Raw genomic sequence first — 16,158 nt, forward strand, 5'->3', positions numbered from 1 at the left:
ACCACTAGCGCCACCTGGGAAACCCATGTTGGGTGTATATATGTATATTTACAACTGTTGCATCTTCAACTTGGATTGATCTTTTTGATCACTATGTAATTCCTTCTTTGTCTCTTGTTACAGTCTTTGTATTAAAGTGTACTTTTTCTGATATACTTATTACTACTCTGGCTTTCTTTTGATTTCCATGTATAGAATATCTTTCATTCTCTTCACCTTCAGTCTGTATGTTTTTAGATCTCTTATTGGTGATGTTGCATTGATCACCTGATTGATACGGTGTTTGTCAGGTTATCCACTATAAAATTACCCTATTCCTCACTTTCATACCATATGTTTTGGAAGGAAGGAAGGAAGGAAGTACTATATGCAGCTAACACAAAATGAGTGAGGAGTTCTGCTCCACTTCCCTTAAGTTGGAATATCTTATAAGCTATTTAAAATTTTTCTGTGCAGGAGGTTTATCTATTTTCTTCCAGTTATTTACTTATTCAGTCATGCATTTTTATCTATGTGGACTCACGTATATTTACTTTATACTTTGAGTTATAATCCAATAAATTGTATTTTGTTGTCCAGATTTTTCCAGCTTTGGCCACTGGGAGTCTTTCTTGTGTCTTCAATTCATTTTATTTTATGTTAGTCTTATTATCTTGTAACCTTGGTAAACTCATTTATTAGCTCTGGTAGTTTGGGTTTGTTTTTGTCCTAATATTTGTAGGATTTTCTACATAGATGATAATGTCATCTGGGAAAAAATAGTTTTATTTTATTTCTAAACTGAATGACTTTTATTTTTATTATTTTAAAATTATTTATTATTATTTTTTTTGCCTTCCTATGTCAGCTAGAACCTTTAATACAGAGTTGAATAAAAGTATTGAGAGCAGACCTCCTTGTCTTATCTCTGTCTTAGGGGAAAAGCATTTTAGTATCTCATCATAAAGTGTGATTGTAACTCTAGAGTTTTTGTACAAGTTCTTTGTAGTTTTGGGGAAGTTCTCTTCAGTTCCTAGTTTATTGAGAGTTATATGTGCACTCATGGTGTTAACTTTGTCAAATGCCTTTTTATGCCTCTACTGAGATCATGTGATTTTATTTTTCGTATGGTGAATTATATTAATTGATTTTGAACGTTAAACCAGCCTTCGTTACTGGAATGAATACTTGGTCATGATGTATATACTTCTTACATATTGTTTGTTAAACTGTGGGTCTTAGTTTGCCTTGTGCAGTCAGTGTTGTTGATGACCATTTTAAAAGAAGGAAATAGAATGGAAAATTTCAGGCTATATTAAACTTTACTTTGAGAAATAATTTGTTTCATATGTATGTACTGTAGTTCATATCCAAAAATTTGAAAACGATGAATTCACTTTTTGAGCCTGAAGATGATGAGGCACAAAGTGGGGCAAGAAGGCAACTAGCCTTAAGAGGAGGGTGCCTGATTAAAGGAGGTACAACTGGGGTGAGGAAATGGTATTGGGTAAGGTAGGTGGCACTGGTGCTAAAGAACCTGCCTGCCAGTACAGGAGACATAAGAAACATGGGTTTGATCCCTGGGTTTGGAAGATCCCCTGGAGGAGGGCATGGTAACACACTCCAATATTCTTGATGGAGAATCCCATGGATGGAGGAGCCTGGTGTGGGTTACAGTCCAGAGGGTTGCAAAGAGTTGGACAAGACTGAAGTGACTTGGCGTGCACATAAGGCAGAAACGGAATAGGGATTTCTTTAGAAAAGCCTCATTTATTTCTTAGTTTTGATTAGATAAATTTTTTTTAAATATTTATATTTATTTATTTGCCTGTGCCAGGTCTTAGTTGCAGCACACATGATCTTTGACCTCTGTTGCAACATGCAGTATCTTTAGTTACATCATGTGGGAACTAGTTTTCCAACCAGGAATTGAACCCAGGCCCCCTGCATTGGGAGTGTGGAGTCTTAGCTACTGGACCACCATGGAAATCCCAATTGGAGAAATCTTTATGGCTGCCTGATGAAGCCCATGGTCTGTGAAAGGATGTAATTAGGTGACGATTAACAACTTAATGATCTTAGCCAAAGGACTTGGCAGACTATCAGATTTTGGGAGCATGCTCCAATAGCATGCTGTCTTGTATAACTTTACATATGGTCTTAAGGTACTCTTCTAGAAATATTATTTTTAGTAAAGTCAGGCAGAAGCTATTGTTAGAATTGCTTACATAAAGATTTTGGTTCTTATAATATCTTTTCATATACAGTGAGAATGTAATTTTTGTAGGGACACACAGTCTTGAGATACTAGTTAGTGATTTCAGTTACTAGTTTGTTTCAGGATTTTAGCTGGGCCCAATTGGAGAGAATGGAATAATGATGGGGGAAGAATCTTTATGGTTTCTTTTAAGTTTTAAATGTTGGATTTGTGTTTCTCAGTCATCATCTTTATTATTTGTCAGCTTGGTTCTAATGCAGTGTTTTAGTTTTAAATTTCTGAAGGAAGAAATCTGATTAAAGAATCTAAATGCCTTGTCAGTCTCTAGATCAAATCAGCTATAACCAAGGATGTATGTTAACATGTCTTATATCTGTACATTCCCCCTATGTTTATAGCCTTTGAGAAGATGGAATCACTGGTAACTGGGCAGGCACCCTAGGAGGTATTTATTATTAATAAATTAATTTAAAAATAAGTTAATTAAATCAAACACAATGGTATTGAAGTAATTTATTTTCTGGATGGTTAAAATGAATCCTGTTGCTTTAAAGCAATGGTTCTTGGCTATTGTGGTGTTCAAAAACCCCCTTGAAGCCTATCCAAGAACTTAAGATTGTGCCTGCTTTAAACTTTTAAATTATACAATTCAACATGCATTGTTAAATTACCTGTAAAATCTAGTTTTTCATGCATGGAATACCAGAATTAAAATGATTATTTCTAATTATAGCTGTTATTTGAGAAAAATATTATCAAGTAGCATAGCCACTTCCTAAGTTTAGAAAAATAGTAGGCATTGATGTGAATCTCTAATAACATATACTATAATAGGAACCATAAAAACTTTCAGGACAAGGTGAATAATTCAAGAAATGTGTATTAGCTGATGAAGTTTTAAAAGAATGTCCGAGGATTTGTTATCTGAATGTGAAGAGATAATTGTGGAAGAAGGTAAGTAGTTCAGAAAAGGCTTTATAAACTATGTTCTAAGATTGTTTTTAACACTAAAATTTTATAATTCTACCCCCAAATAGTATAGTTAACCTAGAGATAATTCATTTCATAAATCTGTTTCAGATTGCTTTAGCAAATAAAATAATTTATAATCTTTTTTTTAGGAATAGCTATGAAATGGATCTGATGAAATTTCAAATAAATCATGACTAAAATTTACAATAACATTAGATATAAAATTTATACCTCTGTTTTGTCCTAAATATTTACCTTGCACAGTGCTTTATACATAATTTAGACTCTTATTATGTATTGATTATAAAATGTATAATATAAATCAAACCTATCCTTTCCATTTGCCTGGAAATTTTATTCCTTTACTTAGCTATTTTGTTGTTAATAATGAAAAAACTAGTAAGTTTATTTTCATGTAATATATGTAATTAAAGAAGATTTTGGATGAAATAGACGTTAGCTTGCAGGTATTAACTTTAAAATTGGTACATTGTTAGAAATATAAAATTAACCAGTAAAATATATACATTCACCTTTAAATTTTATTTCATATAATACCAATGTTAAAATAACACCTGCTTATTTTAAAATAAATCTCTTTACATGGCATAATATGCATAGTAATGGGACATTCTGGTGTGTTCCTAATTTTAAAAATAAAATCAGTAAGAATTGTGCCAGTTTTATCTTTATTATGTTTTGACGTTCTTTTCTGCATTTGTTTTGATTTTGACATTTTCAGGTCAATCAGTTTTCTTTTTTACCCTCACTTTAAGTCTTTAACATATCTACTTTGGTTTTATATAGATTTCGTGTTTCTAATCTCCCACCTCTCCCTCATCTCTACCAAATAATTAATTATTCAGAAATTTAATTCATTGACTTAGAGTTTTACCATTTTTTAAAACGTTTGGTTTAAAATGTTTATATACCTTTTAGAGCTTTAAATGAGTCTTTAGTGAACTAAAGAGGTTTATTTTGATAACAATCGATTCTCTTTAGGATCAGGCTCTGGTATTATAACCCTGCTCAATTATAATGTTTAGTAGAAAAATACAATTATCTGGAGACTTCACATGGCAATTTAGTCCAAAGAGCTTATATCAACACTTGGACAAAGCATAGCAGAAGCATAGTTCTCCCATGCCTTGATGTTATTTTGTGGGTTTTTGTTCCTTTGTTTGCCTAGCATACACTTACAGTGTATTTTCCTCTATCAATTAAGTTATAAGAAATGTGACTGAGGAACCATTCTCCTGTCTCTGTTTTTGGAAGGAACATAATTATATTAATAAATGACTGGGAAACATTTGTTTAAAACTGAAACATATGTAAATTAAAGCCTTACATATGAATAATAGCAGGGAAATAATTTGATGTGTCCGTGGCCTACCCAGTATAAGAAACCAACTTTCTCATAGCTGTGGATGTGACAGCATTATATCTTCAGCTTCCTCTTTAAAATATTTTAATAGATGAGCAATATTAACATGTACTATTTGGATAAACTTGAACTTTATTTTTTGGCCCTGTTGCTTGTGGGATGGTAGTTCCCTGGCTAGGGATCAAATTCTTGTGTCCTCGGTGCTGAAGGTGCATAACCCTAACCACTGAACCATCAGGAAGTTCCTAAGCTTGAACCTTTGTTATTGCTCCAGTTAAAAAGCTATAATCAGTGTCTTCATAAGTTTTTTTATTTAAACAAATTTTTAAAATGAATTAATTTATGGCTGTGCATGATCTCCCTTGCTGTGCCCGAGCCTTCTCTAGTTGCAGTGAGTAGGGGCTACTGTCTAGTTGCAGTGCTCAGGTTTCTCACTGGACTGACTTCTCTTGTTGCAGAGCATGGGCTCTAGAGCTCAGTAGTTGTGGCACATGGGCTTAGTTGCCCCACAGCATGTGGAATCTTCCCAGACGAGGAATCAAACCTGTGTCCCCTGCATTGGCAGGCAGATTCTTAACCACTGGACCACCAGAGAACTTCAGTGCCTTTGTAATTTAACCTCAGTGAAAAGCAGGGCAGGAGAAAGACTCTTAATTGGATGTCTGTTTTGTACCTAATAGTTTATGTATTATCTTTAATCCTCACTAAAATCTTTTGAGGTTGGTATTATTTTCTCCACTTTACAGATGAGCAATTTGAGGCAGAGAGATACCACAGCAGGTAGCTTAACTAGAGTTCACATCTGTTTGTCTGACTTTAAGGTCTGTGCCCTTTGCAGGTGTTGTCCCTTTGGTATGAACTAAATTGAAAATAGGATTTCTTGTGAATAACATGTTTTAATCATTCCATCTACCACTTTTGCTTGGCTTGTCTTTTTGGGTTTCTGTTGAAGTTTTGTCTTTATCAAAGTTATATATACTCCTTATAAAATACTAAACCATACAGAAAAGTATAAAGATGAAGAAATCTAAAATCTCATCAATCATAGGTACTACTGATTTGAGATTTTATAATGCATTTTTTATATAATTGAAATCACATATATAATTTTGAACCTTGAATTTTCATCAGGCAGTATAGTGTAACTACTTCTTTATGTAATTGGCAACATATATTACTTGATACCATCTTCCCAGATGGTGCTAGTGGTAAAGAATTTGCCTGCCAGTGAAAGAGACACAAGATACATGGGTTTGATTCCTTGGTCGGGAAGGAACCCTGGAGTAGGAAATGGCAACCCATTACAGTTTTTTTGCCTGGAAAATTCCACAGACAGAAGACCAAGGTGGGCTGTATTGTCCAAGGGATTGCAAAGAGTTGGACATGGCAGAGCTGTGTGCATGCGCGTGTGTGCACGCGCGCACACACACACACACACACACACACACACTATTTGATATATGTGTAGGTATAATATATCGCAATTAAAGGGATTATTATGGATATTTAGGTGCTTTTTTCCTTTTGTAAATATCATTGAGACGAACATTCCTGTACCATAGCCAGTTAAGATGTTGTCTGATTTCTCCACTAATGACTCCTCCCTGCCCAACACTAAAGATATATAGTCAGATGTTGGTATTTATGAGTTACTCAGATTAGTTTTTGTTCATCTGTCCATTTGTCCTTTCTTCCCATCTTCCCATTCAGTATGATTACAGTATTTTTTTTTTAATACAATTAGGTTCATTTTTTTCAAGTTACTTTCAGTTTTAGTTGTTTTCCTCTTCACATTCTTTCTTATTTTGTTTTTTACATATGCAGAATATTAACATGCTTTTCAAAAATCAAAACTATTCAAAGCCAGCTTGTCTTCTTGTGTACTCTGTCTGCTGTCTTCTAATCAAGGGTTTTGTTATGTCAGTTGTCTGCCCATCAGTAGTTTTCTTTTTTCTGCATCATTATTGTCCACATACAAGCCTGCTGAATTTTCTCCCACCTGAAAAAACAAAACTGATTTCTCTCCTACCTCACTGGCCCTTCCTTCTTAATCGCCTTTGTTGGCTCCTTGGCCTCTTAGTGGTCTTTGACCACAGTCTTTGAGCCATTTCATTTTTTTGTCTCTATCTTGTAGATGTACTTATATAACACTGGTGATTATTAAATTTGTATCTGTAGCTACTGAATAAGATTTGAATATCTAGCTACTTAATTGGTATCTTCTCTTGGATATCTGATAAGCATTTCTTAAACTATTCTAAGCCTAAATTCTGATCCTTTATCCCAAACTTACTTCTCCCTCTCTCTCTTTAACCCAATAATTGGTGGCTCTCAGACTTCTCTTTCCTCAGACCAAAAACCTTGGAGCCATCCTTGCCTTCGGTATGTATTATTAAATCCTATTGCCTTAACTTCAGAGTATGTCTTGAATTGTTCCCTTCTTACCACTTCCTACTCTTCCAACTTGATCCAAGGCAACATCTTCTGTTACCTGTATCATTGTAATAGTCTCCTGTCTGGGCTCACTGCTTCTGTCCATGTACTTCTTTCATCTCTTCTCAATAGAGTGATCCTTAAAAAAATTGTTCTCTTATCCTATTCTAGTCAAAACCATCTCCAGTCATTCTCATTTTTACTCACAGTAAAAACCAGAGTCCTTAGAGTGGCTTAAAAGGCCCCACATGATCTGGCCCCTGTTATTTCTCTAACTTTATCTCTCTTCATTTTGCCTTTGTTCATTTCCTCCAGCCACCTTGGCCTTTTTTGCTATTCCTCAGACCTGTGTGTTCTTGCCTCAAGTTTTTGTCCTTAGCTTTAACTCTGCCTAGAGTATTCTTCCTCTAGATATTTGCATAGCTAGCTCCTTGGCTTTCTTCAGCTCTTTTCCCATATGTTATCTTTTTAATGAGGCTTTTCCTGTCCACTCTTTTAAAAATGAAAAGATCCTTTGCTTGCACCTCCTATGTTATTTTTGCTTTGTTTTTTCCTCCATAGTTATCAGACTCTGACTTATTATATATTTAACTTTGTAGATATTGGTTAAATTTTATTGAATGATGAATGTGTAATCAGCCCTCTCTTTGTCCATCAAAAGTTATCTTCTCTTTCTCTGGTCTTCTTGCTACATTCCAGATGCTGATCTCTTTTCTGTTCTACTTTATACTGTCTCCTGCCTCAGAACCTTTGTATGTTTTATTCCCTCTACTTGGAAAACACTTTTCTGTCCCCTTCTTTTTCTTGCCTAGTTAACTTCTACTACTCATCCTTTAGATATCAGCTCAAAAGTCCCTATTTCAAAGAACCTCTGGATTAAGAACCCCTGCTGTATTCACTCTTAGTCATGCTATTTGATCTCTCTCACCAACTAAACTGAGCACTTCACAAAGGCAGGAACCTTGAGTATACTGCTTGCCAGTGTATGTGTCTGAATAGTGAGGATACTATTGAGGATTCAGTAAGTATTGAGTTGGCCAAAAAGTTTGTTCAGATTTTTTCCTTTTGGCCAACCCAATACTTATGAATTTGCTCCTTTCAAGCGCTAATATTCTGCCTTGAGGCAATGATAGGTCATTCCTATGTGCTTAGAAATGGCAGCCTATCAGGAAACTGTATTTTCAAATCAAATGTGATTCGTGGTAAGTTTGAAACGACTTGGCATTATTGATCAACTCTGAGTTAAATATGAACTTTATATTGACAAAGTCAATGTGTTGACATCTTGTAAGAAGATATGAATCCAGATAAGATCTGACTCAAGAAATTCTGGTTTGAGTCAATGCAGAAAAATGTGTGTATTGATTCTTATTGGTGTGTGGGGCATGTAAATAACCCAGTACATTTTGTTGCTTTAATATTTAATATCAAAAAAAGGTAGAAGGCTGGCTAATAACTTTTTTGTTAGCTAGTAGTTAACTTTGTCAGTAGTTTCACTTTTGAAAAAGTAAAGCTGGGTAAAGTTAGCAGTTTTTTAACCTTTTAGGGTTATGTTGAGAATTAATATATATGAAAGTACTTTAAAGTGCATGTGTAATTTATTGTTATTACTAATATCATCTTTATTGGTTGTGACATTGGGCAAACAAGTTGGTTTCTCATTATATTTAATCTTGTAAAAAGTGGGAATAAAAGTAGTATTGACTCTAATGGGTTATCATGAGAATCAGTAATGTATACACTCAAGGAGAAGAGTCTGGTACCATTAAACCCTTGGAAAATGTTGGCTTTATTCTGTTATTATTTTAAGTCTCTTCTTTTAAGTTTAAGAACTTTCCTTTTTAAATCATTATAGAGAATCTGTGTTCTTTAATTAGAATTCAGGGTCAAATCTTTAATGTGACTTTTGGCACTTTCATTAAATACTTGGCATGATGAATGGCAGTGGTGGCATCTGCTGCTGCTTCTACTTCTAAAGAGTTATATCTCATTTCCTTTGTGATGGAATTCCAGCTGAGCTATTTCAAATCCTAAAAGATGATGCTGTTAAAGTGCTGCACTCAATATGCCAGCAAATTTGGAAAACACAGCAGTGGCCACAGGACTGGAAAAGGTCAGTTTTCTACTTCTGCTCTACTGAGCAGAAGCCTTTGACCATGTGGATTACAACAAACTGTGGAAAATTCTTAAAGAGATGGTAATATCAGACGACCTTACATGTCCATGAGAAGCCTATATGCAGGACAAGAAGCAATAGTTAGACATGGAACAACAGACTGGTTCAGAATTGGGAAAGGAGTAGGTCAAGGCTGTATATTTTCACCCTGCTTATTTAACTTACACAGAGTATATCATGCAAAATGCTGGACTAGATGACTCATAAGCTAGATTCAAGATTGCCAGGAGAAATATCAATAATCTGAGATATGCAGATGATACCACTTTAATGGCAGAAAGCAGAGAAGCTAAAGAGCCTCTTGATGAGGATGAAAGAGATGAGGGAAAAAGCTGGCTTAAAACTCAACATTCAGAAAACAAAGGCCATGGCTTCCAGTCCCATCACTTCATGGAAAATGGATGGGGAAAAAGAGGAAACAGTGACAGTTATTTTCTTGGGTTCCAGAATCACTGTGGATGGTGACTGTGGCCTTGAAATTGAAAGATACTTGCTCCTTGAAAGAAAAGAAATGACAAACAGACAGTGTATTAAAAAATGGAGACATCACTTTGCTGACAAAAGTGAATATAGTCAAAGCTATGGTTTTTCCAGTAGTCATGTATGGATGTGAGAGTTGAATTTAGAAGGCTGAGTGCCGAAGAATTGATGCTTTTGAACTGTGGTGCTGGAGAAGACTCTTGAGAGTCCCTTGGACAGCAAGGAGTTTAAACCAGTCAGTCCTAAAGGAAAGCAACCCTGAATATTCATGGAAAAGACTGATTCTGAAGCTGAAGCTCTGATACTTTGGCCACCTGATGCGAAGAGCTGAATTATTGGAAAAGACCCTGATGCTGGGAAAGACTGAGGGCAAGAGGAGAAGGGGGTGACAGAGCATGAGTTGGTTGGATGGCATCACTGACTCAATGGACATGAGTTTGAGCAAACTCTGGGAGATAGTGAAGGACAGGGAAGCCTGGTGTGCTGCAGTCCATGGGGTTACAAAGAGTTGGACTTGACTTAGTGACTTAACAACGACAGTGTTTCCTTACCTCACTTGTGGATTGGTTAGTAAAATAAGAATATTCACTTCTGTGATATTATCCAGAGCAAAGTAAAATGTAGTAGAGGCTGGCTCGAATCCTTGCATAATACATGAAAAATAGTAGATACTAATTATTCATAAGTTTGAAAGATAATAAGAACTAGAGCTTGAATGTATCTGGTTCTAAGATATTTAAATATACAATGGTGGTTTAGTCACTAAGTCGTGTCCTACCCTTGTGACCCGAGCAACCTCAGTGACCCCAGGGACTATAGCCTGTCAGGCTTCTTTGTCCATGGGATTTCCCAGGCAAGAATACTGGACTCGGTTGCCATTTCCTTCTCCTGGGAATCTTCCCAATGCATTGATTGAACCCAGGTCTCCAGCACCACAGGCAGATTCTTTACAGCTGAACCACCAGGGAAGCCCATGCTGCTATTACATTCTTTTTTCTATTTACTTATTTTTGTCTGCGCTGGGTCTTTGTTATTGTTCACAGGCTTTCTTTGGTTGCGGTGAGCAGGATCTACTCTTCATTGCAGTGTACCAGCTTCTTCTCTTGTTGCAGAGCTCAAGCTTGGGTGTGCAGGCTTTAGTAGCTGCACCACACAGGCTCTAGAGTGAGGGCCCAGTAGTTGTGGCGCATGGGCTTAGTTGCCCTGCATCATGTGAAATCTTCCTGGATCAGTGATTGAACCCACACCCCCTTCATTGGCAGATGGATTCTTAATCACTGGACACCAGCGAAATCCACTATTACGTTCATAATGCTCTGTATATATGCAAGAATGACTCAGCGGTACAGTAACTAACACTAAAATAAATGTCAATATATTCTCTTTCAGATTTACCAAAAATTTATCTCCTGACAAGATAAATCTTAGTACCCTTAAAGGAGAAGGTGAACTAAAGAATTTGGAGTTGGATGAAGAGGTGCTCCAGAACATGTTGGATTTGCCAACATGGCTTGCCATCAACAAAGTTTTTTGTAATAAAGCATCAATTAGGGTGAGACTTTGATATCTGTGCAAGGCATTTTCTGTTTTCATTTTATTTATTTCATCCCTGTTGTTTAAATATTTTCTTTTCTGTATTATTTACTAATTTATTAATTTTATTGAAAATTTAATATTCATATTTAAGCAATATTGATAGTTTATTAAAATAATTTTTAAAATTTGGTACATACTTAAAGTTTTCTTCATAGGATTTGTTGTCAAATGGGACAGCTTAAATTTGTAGTAAGTAGAGTCTACTTCAAATGAAGGCATAAGGACTGATAAGTTATCTTATTCTGGATATTATACTTTTATTTGAAATTTTGTCTCTTTTCCCCATTTTTTACTTATTTTGATAATTTTAAAGTATTTTTAAAAATATTATTCCTGCTAATTAAAACTTAAGCTTTTTTATTACCTTTGACTCTAATCATATCATATCACTTCTTTGTCTTAAAGATTAGGCTTAGTTTGAGAGCCTACTCAGTAAAAATACTGCATGCGAAAATTAAAATTAAAATTGGGCGATACAGAAAAGATCGTGGAAAGTTTGCTGTATCCTTTGATGATCACCTTTAATTTTTGTTCTATTTTCCATAAACCCAAATGTCTTCAAAAAGTATTACCCTTAATATAGAATTTATTTGAACATTATTTATTTGATATTACTTCCATTTAACATTAATGGTCTCACTTTTATGTTTGTCTTGAATATCTGCAAGGAAATTGGCTGGAATTCTAGAATTTAAAAGATTATTAAATGAGCAAAACACTGATTAAGCTTTGCTGGGAATTCTCAAAGTATAAAATCAAAATGTATTTTCAGAACTTGAGAAAAAACCATATTATTTTTTAGATAATATTAATGTTAGTAGAACCTGAAATTTTTGTTTAAAAAGATGACCAAGAAAATAAGGATAATAATTTTTTTAAAAATAAAATAGGTGTAGCTGATTTCAAGAATATAAATGAATTGTTCAATTTAAGTCATCTGATATAATTTGGTATGTCTATCACAATGTTAAGGAAACATCTGTGTTGATTACTGTTTTAAATTACTTTTTTGATGATTCATTTTAAAGAAAAATTTTCTTTTATAGATACCATGGACAAAATTGAAAACACATCCCATCTGTTTGGTAAGTTCTGAATTGCCTCAGAAATAAGCATTTATATTTGTGTGTAATTACTCTGTTAATATTTTGTTTCTTAGCAACATAATCTTATGGCTTTGTGAGCATTCATTCTATTTTGATAGTATTTAGTTTTCTCAGTCTTTAAATGGGAAATTTAAACTTTAAAATGAGAGGGTCTTTAAAGTTCTTCAGGTCTAGAATATTATATTTTAAGTTAGTATATTTTATTGTATCTTTTAACTCTTTATTGACATACTGTGGGCTTCTTCTTTTAATAAAGTTTGATCCAGATTTTCTGTTTCTGCTTTTACTGATCTAATATATAATATATTCTTTAATGTACTTTACTGTTTAAGGAAAGTTGATTATTTGGTCATTTACTGATTCATTCATTCCACCAAAACTTACTGAATGCTTCCCCTCTGCCCTGAGGGAACATATATTTTTATAAGGAGACTGACAGTGAACAAGTAAACAACACAAGGCAGTTTCAGACAAGGTCGATATTAAATAGAGAATGAAGAGATGACTGGAGATGTGTTAGTGATGACTACTAAGGATATTTGATCTTTCTTCAAGAAAAACTTAGCCTGAGGAATTTTTTCATTATGAGAGTGTTTATTTTTTCATATTTTTATATATTTCATATTTTTTATAGTTACATGTTTTAAATCTCCAGGTTTTAGGTTGGGAGAAGCTTTTAGAGGTTGTTTAGTCCTATTTACAAATAAATAATCTATCAATTAGTAATGTACATTCTGAGGTTAGCAATTATGCTTCTGTGAAACCTGATGGTCTCAGGAGTATATGGCTACTGCTGCTGCTGCTGCTGAGTCGCTTCAGTCATGTCCGACTGTTTGACCCCATAGAATGCAGCCCACCAGGCTCCCCCGTCCCTGGGATTCTCCAGGCAAGAACACTGGAGTGGGTTGCCATGTCCTTCTCCAGTGCATGAAAGTGAAAAGTGAAAGTGAAGTCGCTCAGTCGTGTCTGACTCTTAGCGACCCCATGGACTGCAGCCCACCAGGCTCCTCCATCCATGGGATTTTCCAGGCAAGAGTACTGGAGTGGGGTGCCATCGCCTTCTCTGATATGGCTACTACTTACAGTTTTTTTCTCCTGTACTCCTGTAATAAGCTTTTCCAGAAGGTAATAAGTGCCTTGAGAAAGGACTGAGCATTTTCTCTTTTTAGACCTTTAGAGAGACATTTAAAATGACTCTGCTTTATTTTCTTTGCTCCTAAAGAAATGAATGAGAAAGTAGTCTTAAATAATATCCTTACACATAGAATATCTAATGTTTATATTTTAAATGTATTTTTATTAGTCCTTGGATAAAGTAATAATGGAAATGAGTACATGTGAAGAACCACGAAACCCAAATGGCCCATCACCAATTGCAACTGCTTCAGGACAAAGGTAAGCTATCCATTAATATGTATGATTGGCAAAGGGATTCTATAGTCAGCTCTGTTATCTGCAGTAATAGGACATAAAATAAAATTTCCTAGCCTCAGTCTCTATTTCAGTCACTTCTCCCATCAAACATTTTATAGTTTTAGTAAACATTTTGCAAAAGTAGCAGAATTGATTTTTAGCCTCTTTCATTCATCTTGCTTTCCTTGATATAATGATCAGTCAAAGGCAGAACAGCAGCAGAAAATGGAAGAAGAGCTTAGGCATTCTATAAATCAGATAGTCTCCTATTTGGTCTCAGAACACTTTCTCTGCATAACATGTGTTCTGTGCATCAGCGGACCTTTTATGACTCTTAAGAGTTAAGTTGATGCCTTAAAAAAGTATAGACCTTTTGGGTTACTCTAAAATTCATTAAATATAGAATACTCACACTTTATACAGATTGAATTTTGATAGATAAAAACCAGATGCTAATGAAGTAGAAGCCTGTAAAGGAGAGCATTTCACAGAGTAAAGGAGAGCATTTCACAAAGCCATCTTGAGAAGTTAGAGTGGTTCTTAAAAAATAGGTACTTAAAAATTTGCCTATTTATCTTTGCATTCAGTAAATTTGAATTTTGTTTTATATATAATTTCTTCAAAACAGATTTTCTGCACTATTTTTGGGTGGTACAGGTATTCATGTAAAAAGTTTACATAGATTTTAATGTGATTAGTGCCTCCTCAAGTTGTACAACATGGCAGCCCTGGACATTTTCAGTATTCTAGGTGCTGTGTAGAACCAGTGATAAACTCTTCTTGAGACTGAATGTGCACATACAGGTACACACACATACTCTCCCTCACATTTTCCTTCTCTTTTACCAAGGTTGAACCATCTTTATATTAGTGCATTCTATGAGAATACCTACAGTCTGATCAGTGATTTTTCACATGGGAATCGAATGGTGATCCATCCACTGCTGAGAGTTTACTGAAAGCCAGATTTATCAGACACACAGTTTATATTTGGACTATAGGTAATAGTGATGGGGAAAAGACCTTTCACATTAACATTTTTGTAGTTTATGTATTTTCCAGTAATTTGAGATTTAGAGTTTAGATTATGATTTCAGGTTAGGTAAAGTAGGTTGAAGCAGTTGATCTTAAAATTGGCTAGTCAGAAATATTGGAGAAAAAGGTGAAAGTGAAAGTTGCTCAGTTGTGTCTGACTCTTTGCAACCCCATGGACTATATAGTCCATGGAAAACTCCAGGCCCGAATACTGGTGTGGGTAGCCATTCCCTTCTCCAGGGGATCTTCCCAACCCAGGGATTGGGCCCAGGTCTCCGACATTGCAGGCGAATTGCTTACCAGCTGAGCCACCAGGGAAGCCCAGGTAGGAGCAGTTGATCTTAATATTGCCTAGTCAGAAATATTGGAGAAAAAACTGAGATGTTTATAAGACTATTAAAAGGGCAAAAGTACATCAGAAAAGTTGTTATAAACAAATGATTTATTTTAATTAGGTGTGGCACAAATTAGGTATTATTGTATGCTAAGCAGTTGACAGTATATTTCCTGATTCATGTTTTTATAGTACCAACAAGCTTTATAATTTTGGCTTTGTGTGTTAATCTATTTCTTTGTTTTCCACATTTGCCAAATTGTAAGTCATTTAGGGTGCTTATAAAAATCTGTAGGGTTTTTTAGGCTCCTTTTATGAAATTAATGATTCATTAGGTCTAGAATGGTTGTCAAGAATATGAATATATCTCTTCAATTTTTTATAGTCATGCAATTTAGGAAAAAACAGATCCATTTGATTTTGTTTTTAGCTAAGAGATTAAAATAGAGGGAAATTAACAATGAATAGGCTGGCCCTTCCTTCTTTGTAGGACCTGTAAGCCAACAGTGCTCCCATAGACTGGTAGTAGACTTTGTAGGTTCAGGGATTTGATTTTTCACTTCACATGGAGATAGATGTCTATGTGGAGATTAACCAAACTCAGAAGAGATTTTTGTAAACTGAAATTTAGTTTATATTGGATGATATAATCAGAAAGATGCAGACTTTAGTCACTGATTCAGCCTTTACCCTTCTGATGGTAAATCCTCCAATACAATTGTAAAACTTTTTAATGTGCATAGATTAGAGTAGATAGATGGGTTTGAATATTCCAAAGGGTATTCTCAGATATATACTATAAAAATATTCTTCCAACTCCAGAAGTATTTGTAAGTGACCAGTATTTGTTCTTAGGGTCATAATAGCTCTTCCCAAATAACATGTTGCTTAAAGACCACAGCAACCTTTTGAAATAGCTATTATTTTCATTTTACAAGTGAGGAAACTGAGGCTCATAGACTTCCAATAGTATTAATAATACCATAATACTACTATTTATAATACTATAAATAATACTTACACCTTTTAAAG

At 34.7% G+C, this 16,158-nt stretch overlaps 1 protein-coding gene across 4 annotated transcripts in view; it reads left to right on the forward strand.

Annotated features, from left to right (window-relative positions):
- The window catches only part of UHRF1BP1L (UHRF1 binding protein 1 like), a 93,710-nt gene that overhangs the window by 22,965 nt on the left and 54,587 nt on the right, over positions 1 to 16,158 (forward strand). For all 4 annotated transcript variants that reach the window (XM_027542054.1, XM_027542055.1, XM_027542052.1 and 1 more), the window contains 3 exons: positions 11,032 to 11,194; positions 12,285 to 12,323; positions 13,648 to 13,739. In XM_027542054.1, coding sequence (XP_027397855.1) covers positions 11,032 to 11,194; positions 12,285 to 12,323; positions 13,648 to 13,739 — 294 coding nt within the window. The remainder of the gene's footprint in view (positions 1 to 11,031; positions 11,195 to 12,284; positions 12,324 to 13,647; positions 13,740 to 16,158) is intronic.

This window comes from Bos indicus x Bos taurus, chromosome 5 (assembly GCF_003369695.1).
Source record: "Bos indicus x Bos taurus breed Angus x Brahman F1 hybrid chromosome 5, Bos_hybrid_MaternalHap_v2.0, whole genome shotgun sequence".
Classification (NCBI taxonomy): domain Eukaryota; kingdom Metazoa; phylum Chordata; class Mammalia; order Artiodactyla; family Bovidae; genus Bos; species Bos indicus x Bos taurus.